The sequence below is a fragment of the Dipteris shenzhenensis genome, chromosome 5 (genome assembly GCF_047967505.1).
Source record: "Dipteris shenzhenensis isolate YYH24624 ecotype China chromosome 5, Dip_SZ_1.0, whole genome shotgun sequence".
NCBI classification, from domain to species: domain Eukaryota; kingdom Viridiplantae; phylum Streptophyta; class Polypodiopsida; order Gleicheniales; family Dipteridaceae; genus Dipteris; species Dipteris shenzhenensis.
In genome coordinates, this window is record NC_141600.1 from 17,077,671 (window position 1) to 17,088,164 (window position 10,494).

The window sequence follows — 10,494 nt, forward strand, 5'->3', positions numbered from 1 at the left end:
GGACTCATGCGTCCACTGGATGCCTATGAGGCATTGGGCCACAAGGTGGTGTGAAGGGTTCCTAGTTGGCCAAATAGGAAGGACGCTGACATCGCCCACTCCATGGCCAACTCTCCAACGGCTGGCCCTGATGTGTGGCCGTCAACGCGATGGCCAACTCTCCAACCGAGAGATGGTTGGCCATGACGATTGGCCGCCCACCCCATGGCCAACTTCTCCAACCGCTAAATGATGGCTACCCGGCGAGCCGTATTCTTCGAATGAGCTGAGGTGGAAGGCTGAGGTGGACATAGGTCGTCGTCATCTTCTTCTTCTGGGGAGCTTCAATGGCAGCACTGCGGCTTGCAGAGGGAGCAGGGAGCTTCAATGGCAGCACTGCGAGCCTGCACCTTCGCCCAACCATCTTCACATTCTTCTTCTTCATCACCCCCCTTCGCCCGCTGCATCTGCTCCCCCCCTCACCCCTTCAACCTTCTCCCCGCACAATTTCCCCTCCCATATCATCTTCTTTGCAGCAGCAGCCGCCGCCGTAGCCCTTGGCTTCCCACCAGCAATCGCCCATCTCCCTGCCCCGCAGCTGTCTCCGTCTTCGCCTCCCTTCACACGCTGTCTGACTCTGAGGCCGTACCCCTGAGCGGTGACAGCGTTGACCTCGCCAAGCTTCCAGCATCTCCGGGAATCTACGCTGTTTATGATAAGGAAGGAGTCCTTCAGTACTTAGGGCTTACGCGGAGATTATCTGCGAGTCTTTCAAATCACGTCCGAGACCTCCCTGAACTCTGCGCGACAACAAAGGTTCGTTCTTCCTTTTCTTCAGTTGTGCGAACCGGGTAAAATCGCATGTTTGATTCTGAGTCCTATTGCAACGTATTAGAAGTCTCTCTGACAAATTAGACGGCATGTGTGCGACAAGATTTACGTGGGCAGACTACGAGGACGGGTAGATGTAAGAGTTACAATGGGCATATATGGGTTAAAACAAGGGACTAAATTCACTGTTGATCAACTTATGGAAGCTATTGTCTACATGCAAGAAAAAGAAGTTCCAAATGCTTGTTAGAGGAAAGCTTTTGAGATTTATATAAGACCCGAGAGGCGTGTTGGAGGAAAGCGTTTGATATTTGTATAAGACCCGTGGCAAAGTCACAGGAACATCTCTCTCTCTCTCTCTCTCTCTCTCTCTCTCTCTAGAAGAGCATGGAAAGGAATTAAACAAAGGTCAAATGACATTATGGGAGATTTTACATAAACACAGATGCTGGAATATGCTCAACAGCTCTACACACATCCCAAGGCTCGGCCCATGGTGAGCATATCTCTCAGCAGTAATACTCAGGGTCTTTTCTCATTGAAAGATGTACAAGATGGCCTCAAGAAAATGGTAAATGGAAAGGCAGCAGACACTCTACACCTAGTGGCTGAACTCATTAAGTGGACCAATGAGCATACGCAAAGGCACATAGCAATGGCACTAAATCAGGCTTTGATGAATGGTTTCCCAACAGAATGGCAAGAGAATTGGATCAAACCAATCTACAAAGGAGGTGACCGCAATCAATTAACAAATTACAGAACAATTATGGTATGTTCCACTCTAGCCAAACTATATAGCACAATAGTAGAGGCAAAATTGAGTGCTTGGGCAGAGAAAGAAAATAAAAGAGCAATGGGACAAGCTGGTTTCAGACCAAAACATTGTACAGTGGATCACCTAGTCACTCTTCGAGTTTTGATGGAGGAAAGCCGCCTTAAGGGGAAGCCACTCTTCTGTTGTTTCATTGACTTTAAGAAGGCATTTGATACAGTGCCTAGGGATGTGCTATGGGAGAGAATGGAATGCATAGGGGTGCCCGAGGAAATAAGGTTTGCTGTCTTTAGACTTTATGAGAAAGTAAAATGTCAACTAAAATGTAAGGATGGGATGTCACAAGAGTTCTATAGTAATATGGGGGTAAAACAAGGATGTCCGCTCTCACCCACTTTGTTCGGCCTATGCATTGATAGACTTGAGGAGTTGGTGAATGAAGAAGCATGTAAAGATGAGTTATACAGCCCTCATCTAGCAGGTCTCGTGATTGGGTTGCTTCTTTACGCAGATGATGTGGTTGTTTTCACTGATAGTGAAAGTAAGATGCAAAAAATGATGGATATCTTCAGCATATTTTGTGCAGAGAGTGGGATGGCTATTAATGTCAACAAAACTAAACTCATGATAGTCAAGACTATACAGCCAAGCAGCCCCCTCCAAATCTTATATAAAGGACAACCCATTGAGACAGTGCACTCATTCAAATACTTGGGTATTGAAATCCCCGCCAATAATAGATGGAACAGCTGTGTGCAACGGAGACTTGATGCAGGATGGACAAAATACTTCCAATTTGAAAATGAGTGCAACAATAGCAATACGAGAAGGTGGCAAGTACGAAATATGATCTTTGGGGCATATGTGATACAGACAGTACTCTACGGAGTAGAGGTATGGGGTGGGAGTATATCTCCATCAACGTGGAATGAGATAGAGAAAATGCAAAAGTCTTTCATTAGGAGGCACCTGGGCATCAAGGCTACTACACCATACTCTTTGTTACTCCTAGAGACAGGATGTATACCCATAGAGCTACATGCTCTGAAGAGAGTACTCAGATACATCACAAAGGTCAAGTGCATGGATAATGAAAGGCTACCAAAGAGAGCATGGAATGAAAGTCAGAAGCTTCAAAAGACAAACAAGGGCAAGATTTTGACATCCGGATGGGCACAGGACCTAAAAAAATGGTTCAAGAAGTGGGAAGTAGAAGAGTATTTAAACTACTCTTCAGAGGAGATTGATGAAGAGGCTTTTCATTATGACCTGCTGAATGCACTACACAGGAAATGGCAAACAGCAGAAAACAAAGATAAATTTGAGTACTATCGCACATATATCAACCCCGAATATTGGTCAATTTATACAAGAAGGGAGATAACAACGCAGAAGTACATATGTACACCTATAGCAGTGCATAAACGGAGGGCTTTAGCCTCACTTCGCACCCGATCACACCAGCTGCAAATAGAAACAGGGGGATGGAAAAAGATGCCAAGGGAGAGTAGAATATGCCAACTATGTGATCAAGGTATGGTTGAAACTGAAGAACACATGGTAATGATATGCCCTCACTATGCACACATTAGGGCAGAGTTCAATCACCTCCTTGAGGGACATAACAAACTGGCTGATTTGCTGCATAAAGGGTCACCTTCAGCTTTAGGAACATTTGTGTATAAGCTCTTCAAGCATAGGAATCCACCTGAATCCTAGAAGGTGGTTTCTCTTTCCACCCTCCCATCTTCGGGAGGAGCTTTCATGTACTTGTGATATTGTATTGCTCAGGTCCCATAGGCCGGTTTTGGTCTTCAGAGGACGATAATATATTCTTCTTCTTCTTCTCTCTCTCTCTCTCTCCTCTTCCCCTCCTCCCCCTTCTTCCCCTCATTGTAGCCTACAAAACGTTATTAGTCTTTCCTCCACCCAATATGGCTTGCAGGCATTCTTTATTGAATAGATTATTTAAAAAATACATGGCACTGTCAGGTACCAGCCTCCAGGTTTGCAAATTCGTCCAACCGTCCCGTAGCTGTGCAGCGGAAAAGTCTTCATTGGAGGACTCTGATCTCGAAAGCCTCTCTTCGGTTTTACACTCGATTGGTATCAAAAGAGTTGAACGATGCTCAGTAAGAAAGAATGCGGAATCCTTCATTCCTTGATTACACACAGCTATCATGGAGCTTCTATCCTTGTGACTTTTCGCAACTCCTTGAGCTACACTGACTTCGTGCACCAAGTACGGCTTAGCACCTTGGCTGTGGACCTTCAATTGCGACTATGTTATGCTACTAAGCTTTATCTTAACTCTGCATCTAGGCTTGTAGCTACTTTGCTAAGCTTCATTCTTGATTGGACGACGGACTTGTGACCCCACTAATGTCCTTAAGGCTACCTAACCACCCGCCTAGGGAGCCATGTGTGGGGTTTCCAAACCAGCCAACTAGCCACTCCCACCATTGAGCACTCTCCAAAAGTCCCAAGAGGGGATATAGTGCTCTCTAGCCCTTATATGGTTGAGTCTCTGTATGTGGAATGTAGCATGTGGGGACTAGCTATGCGGAAATTAGATGAACATACAAGGAAGAACTCAAGCATGAAAGACACCAGAGATTTACCTAACTAGTACACGGCTTTATTAATACATGATTGCCAAAATCGGCATACAAAACTGCGCTGATACCACTCCCCTAAATGTGACATGCGGGAGATGGAGTTATGTTGCAGAAATAGGACATCCAACCTTGACCATATGCTGGCTGATAGGCGTTGCTGGAGGAGCTGGATGTTGAAATGAGGGGCATGCCCCCCTTTATATAAGGGCTGGAAGGGTCTGATTTGGCCAACCCAACCAGCCCTAGCTGGCTGACCAGCCAGTTGGCTAGTTGGATGGGCTGGTCAGGGGCGGACTTGGAGGGTGTTGAGACTGCCAATCAAAGGCACCTCTTGAGGCCCCGAATCGTGTCAAATCTACTGCGTAGGGCGCTGTGGTTGGCTGACAATGCAGCCAGTGTTTCTGCCACCTGGGCTTGAACTTGGTGCATGTGACATTCACCTCTTCTAAACTTGTTGCTAGGTGGATACCTTACAACGCTTTGCCCTAGGGACCCGAACTACTCCGCGGCTTGTGCCTTTGGGAACTGGGAATGGACCCACATAGCTGGGTTTAGACTGTGTGTTACTCCCTAGTGTAGGGGTGCATGTGACATTCCCTCTTGCTTAACTTCTTTATGATGGTAGCTGCTGAGGGATTGACTGAATCTGCTAAGCAAATGTGATCATGATGACCTCCAATTGCTGCAAAAAACTTGACTGTCCTCCCAAAGAACTAGGGAATAACAGTCTAGCACTGGGACTGATCTGGTACCGCTCCAAGAGGCTGAGGAACAAATGATAACATGGCGGCTCGATAAAAACTTCTGAGAACCGGTGTATTTGTTTGAAGAAAAGTGGCTGCAATATTTCTTGTGCGGCGTGCCTTTGTTGCTAGAGCATTGAATGGTATGTACCCTTCATCACGCATATAGAGATCACATTGGCCACACCTCCCACCACATTTAAGAGATGACCCGATAGAGGCAGATACGAGGTATCCTCCTATCTCACTGGTGGAGGACCCCCCATGAGCGGCACTCTTGGATTGTCGAGGCACCAGGATCCTTGTTGTTACACTTCTATTCTAGATCCTTTGGTCCAAGAATCGGTAAACATCTAGCAATTATGGTGATTTCTGAGCCATCACTTCTGCCAATATCACGATTCGAGATGCCTTTTTGGGTCGCAGTGGAGACGAGGAGGAGTTAGGCTACAGTGCTAGCTGAGATGAGGACAGAGTGGACTACCGGGAAGAGGAGACGAGGAGCAGGGGAGCCAAGGCCACAAAGACCACGCACAGTGCAGAGAGACTAGAGCATGCACAATGGAGGTCTAGCCTATCCGGTTCCTACTCAAAGGGGATTGGTAGAGGCAAGTTATCACTCTTAATATGGCCCATCGCATATAGAGATCACAGATGCCACCCCTCCCACCACATCGAGAGATGACCCGAGAGGCAAATAGGAGATATCCTCATGTCCCAATGGAGGACACTGTGATAAGCACTCTTACATTTTTGAGGCACCAAGGTCCTAGTTGAACCTCTAGACGCTAGATCTTTTGGTTCACTCAGGATTTTAGGTTTTAGTATAGCACTCATCAAGGACCCTAGCGAGCCCTTGCATCAGCCCATGGTGGCTTGTATGAGGAACTAATTTTGGTTGTATCTCTCATAGGCTTGTGAGGTGGCCAGAATCTCTCTCTCTCTCTCTCTCTCTCTTCATAGTTAGCGTTCCATGCTTTTGGACCCTTGTAGATAGCATGGGCACTGTTAGTAGTGAGAGAGTGATTTGGTTTGCTTGTCCGTCACTTTGGTATCAAAGCTTTAAAACTTTTCTTCTGTGAGGTTGTGAGGAGCAGCAGGGGGAGTAGGGAGTGCAAGTAGGACACCCCTGGGTGTCTTCTACTTTAGGTAGCCTTTCCTGTATCCTTCAGCCTCGCTGGGAGATTTGCTACATCTAGCAAGGCCAACCAGTGTAAGTGACAACTTGCTCCAGCAAAGGTCACGTTGAGTGCAGAGGTACGGAGTTGTTCAAGTGATGATGAGGAGGTGGTGTCCACACCCACAGGGCCTATACTCAACGCCTCCATTACACTAGCTGGCCTGCCAACCATGTTTTAGGCAATGATGCAGATGCAAGCATACCACACAAAGGCCGTTCTTACGAGGTCCTAGAGCACTAGGAATCCTATGTCCTATAAGAGCTTTGGGATAGAGAAGCTCAAGAAGAATGTGACCATGTAGATAAAGGTAATTGAGAAGAACAGGATTTTGTAGCCAGGGGACAGGACCAAGAGGCTCAAGGAGCCAAGGAGGAGTGGAACCGGGAGGCTGGAGAAGTAAAGGAGGAGTGGGATGGGGAGACACAGAATGCTATAGAAGAGAGGGATGGAGCATTGATCCTGTCTTTGGTCCAGGCCACAGTGGTAGAGCCTACCTGACCAATTTCAACCCTCCACAACTCTTCATTCCCAGGGGAGCTCAATTTCAATAGATACGATGGGAAAACAAAACTATTAGTACTCTTGCCTTGGTTTAACCAGGTCAAGAGCTATTTTTTGGTTTGTGTAGACAAAGGACAATGAAAAGGGCATCCTTGCTTCCATGCATTTAACATGAGAAGCCGTCCCTTCGTTGCACAAGTGGTGCTCAGGGCACTACAATGCAAAGCTGGATGTAGCCAGGTATGACTGGGAGGAGTTCCTCAAGGTCATTTGAGCTCAATTTTTGCCTCTAGAGTATCGACGTTGCTCACACCTTGTTCTTTGAGCTGGTTCAAGGGATCGCTGAATTGGTCAACCATTACGCGAATTGCTTACAACAGGGATTATGAGCTGGCCTAGATTTTCAGCTCGTAAGCAAGGGTCATGGACCAAAAGGACCCTCAACTTCTGCATGGTCTTTGTGTAGATATCTAGTGGTATGTCCAAGCTTCAGGCCAAAGATGTACGACAATGCTTATTAGCTTGTCTAGATTTTGAGCTCACAAGTGAGGGTCATGGACCAAAAGGACCTCTCAACAAAAAGTGCTAGGAAACCCTAGGCAAAGGGGTTTCCAAGCCCAGTAGTACTTCAGATAGTAAGCCATGAGTGAAGTATGGGGTTTTTCCAAGCAGAGGAGAAGCAGAGGCATGAATAGAAGCATCTCAGTTATCACTGCCATGCTAAGTGCAGAAATCACAGCCTCCCTTAGTACCATTTAATCGCCACAACTCCAGAAGCAGTCTTAGTAGTCTCATAGTTGGTAGAAACTCAGCAGAAGGGAGACCCTTAAGGAGAACTAGTCCGAGCAGTTCTCATGTGTTGTGTACAAGTTGCAGGAAGCAAGGTCACTAATCTTTTTGGTGATGGCAGTTCAGAGGATTTGCTCAACTATTGTCTGGGTGCCAAGCTTAATATCTCTATAGAACAATCAGCTAAGGTGCTCAAGCATCACACGGCATTTGGGCTGGCTCAGCAATCGGTTAGCACCAGAGCTGTAGCACAGGATGTCAAGCTCCGCATCAGTGGGATCTTAGGTACACCATGACTCACTGACCACAGCGCTGTAGTCAGTTGGCAAGACTGCACCGTTACAGTGCAAGATGCAGAGAAAAAGCCTCCAATGCTTCAAATGGTGCCTGGCCTGATCCGCAGAAAACTAGTAGCCGGTCTATCAGTGGCCTACCACAAGATTGGAAGTGGCATACAAACCCAGTCAGTCTTTGAGCAAGGGCCTGCAGACTTGCCCTCTGCTCCAATGTCAGTAGAAAGGGATGGCTTGGGCATACCTCAGCCTGTGGCCATCTTCCTAACTCTAGGGCAAGACCTTGGACAGCAGACAGCAGCAGACAAGAGTCAGCCAGCAGATATGGGCTGGACCAGAAGTAGAACATTTCCCACCCTTCCATGTGGGCAATCCATACAAGAGGGGGGCCTTCAGAAGACCCCTGCAGGAGGGCCAGCAACTGTTTTATATAGGCACAGACAGGTTGGCCAGGGCAAGAAAATCCCCAGACTGGTTGGCCAGTCTGTGACAGGTTGCGGTCAGCTGGCCAGCATTCAGTCAGAGCTATTAAAGGAGGCTCATTCCACCCCATTTCTTCATTCAGCTCCAGAAGCAGCAGTTGCATTAGCTCCAGCAGCAACAGCAACAGTTGCAGTAGCCCCAGCAGCGGCTCCAACGCTTAGTCCAGCAGCCCCTTTAGCCACATTAGCGAGCAGCAGACCCACAGGAGTAGATGCAACTACCTCAGCTTCTCTAGCTGCCTTAAGTTTCCCCTCAGCAGCCCTTATAGCTTCCATAGTCCCCTCCCCTTCCATCCTTTCATGGTTACAGTCCCAAGCAGCCAGTCTAGCCTCAGCTTACAGAAGCAGCCCTTTGGAAGTCACCCACATGCGAAATCTGGGACGTGTATCTGACTTTTTCATTTCTATGGTGCATATGCCTTTAGTATAGACAGTCCCTTTCTCATTGCAAATCAAGGTTACTTGTTGTATGGAGGTTTATTGATTGGATGCCATTTTATAATTGTGAATGAATCAATTTATCTTGAACCCTGTCCCAAGGTGTCCAACTTGGAAGATATCATTAGGAGCCTACCATTGGGCCTTCTAGTGCAAGATTAACATGAGCAGCTGGGAGAGATCATTTGAGTAATCATATCTTGAGTCCTTGCGTCTAGCCTTGGGCTTTCCATGCATAATGTACATCAGCAGCGGAGAGATTTCATCGAGTAATTGTCATATCTTGTGTATATTATCAGAAGGCATTACCGAGAGGCAACAATGAGGCTACACAAAAGAATGCACATTCAAAAGAGGCAGGAGTGTTTTTGCTGTTTTTTTGCAAATGCATAGGAGTATCTTTGGTCTGTATTGATGGCTGTGATCTTCCCTGCCTAATGGTTCTGCATCTCTGTAACTGATGACACAGTAACACCACTTGTTGTCTTACATCCTAAGGTCATTTAATGTAATGGGACTAAGAGCTTCTTGTTTGGCTTGTTTTTATTGATATTTACAGTATTCTGTAATTGATGCTCCAGAAAGAGCAGCTTTAGTGGATGCATGGAAGGAATGGATGGAGGAGCATATTGGATTAACAGGGAAAGTCCCACCTGGCAATGAGACAGGGGTTACAACCTGGACAGCAAAGAAGCCTATACAGAGTAAACCGGGCATATGGTTGACCCCTGGACCCCACGTGAAGTTAACTATCCCTCTTGAGCAGCTGATAGACAAAGTTGTGAAAGAGAACAAAGTGGTTGCCTTTATCAAGGGCTCTCGGACAGCTCCTCAATGTGGTTTCTCGTATCGAGTTCTAACCCTATTAAATGAACATGGGGTAGATTATGAAACTGTGGATGTGTTGGATGAGGAACATAATGCCGGCTTAAGGGAGTCTTTGAAAATTTACAGTCAATGGCCTACAATTCCTCAAGTGTATGCTCATGGGGAATTCATTGGAGGTGCAGACATTATGGATGAACTTGCAAGCAGTGGGAAGATAAAAGAGGTGTTCCAGAAGGCTAGTTGAAATTTTAACAGCTTTAGTGAATATATACATGGATGCTGATCTTCAGTGTTCATGTGACATGGGGAAGAGTGCACCATTTTATCAGTTATACCTTTGCCTTTATAATCTTGTACCGATAACATCTGAATCACATCTTTCCCTTAGCAAATATCTGAACAAATTTGTTTTTCCTTTTTGAAAAATAAAAGTGGTTTGTTAAGAGCATCACAAAGGTATATATATATATAAGGTGCTGCCTTGATGTGGACACCTCAGACCTGGCACTGCAAAACTGTTCTACCTCTTCCTGGCACCTTCAAAACACTGTTAGCCTGCATGCTCTCCTAGAGCTTCAGTGGGCTGAGTAATGATGCCCTTCTAGACACTCATTTTCTGCTTTTCTTCTTGATGAAGACCTCCAGGCGGAGTCTCCACCTTTTGAACTGCAGCCAACCCTCTGCAGTGTACTGCTCTTTAACCTAGAAGGTAATCTGCAGGCTGAACTGCCTGGAATCGTGATTCGTGGCCTCTCTGTTGCCTTGATAAACAGCCAGTATTTGAGGCTCTGGTGAATAATGAACTGCCCCTCCAGGTGCCTTTATATAGGGGTTGGATGCATGCCGTTGCGTCAGTCGACCAGCCTATAGACTGAGCCGACTCAGTCTGGTGTGCATTCACAGACAGTCAGGCCACATGGCAGCCTGCCACTGGCCCAACTGCTGCTGCACGTTTTTTGGAGCCTGCTAACGCTGTCTGCCGTACACTCGACTGGTTGCTGACCTGGGGCCAGGCCTATACATGGCCCTAGTTCCC

The 10,494-nt window shown here is 46.7% G+C and overlaps 1 protein-coding gene across 1 annotated transcript; it reads left to right on the forward strand.

Annotated features, from left to right (window-relative positions):
- The first annotated feature begins 341 nt into the window (after nt 1–341).
- Nucleotides 342–9,846, forward strand: LOC147901688 (monothiol glutaredoxin-S12, chloroplastic-like). The gene is made up of 2 exons (XM_087374914.1): nt 342–795; nt 9,190–9,846. Exons 1-2 carry the CDS (start codon nt 367–369, stop codon nt 9,700–9,702), a joined length of 942 nt encoding a protein of 313 aa, XP_087231040.1. The 5' UTR covers nt 342–366; the 3' UTR covers nt 9,703–9,846.
- Nucleotides 9,847–10,494: the final 648 nt, after the last annotated feature.

What these genes read in the sequence shown, in the direction of transcription:
- LOC147901688 (XM_087374914.1), top strand. Translation starts at nt 367, where the DNA reads ATGGCAGCACTGCGAGCCTGCACCTTCGCCCAACCATCTTCACATTCT. An exon ending in AACTCTGCGCGACAACAAAG is followed by an intron (nt 796 to 9,189) that starts GTTCGTTCTTCC and finishes TGATATTTACAG; the next exon opens with TATTCTGTAATTGATGCTCC.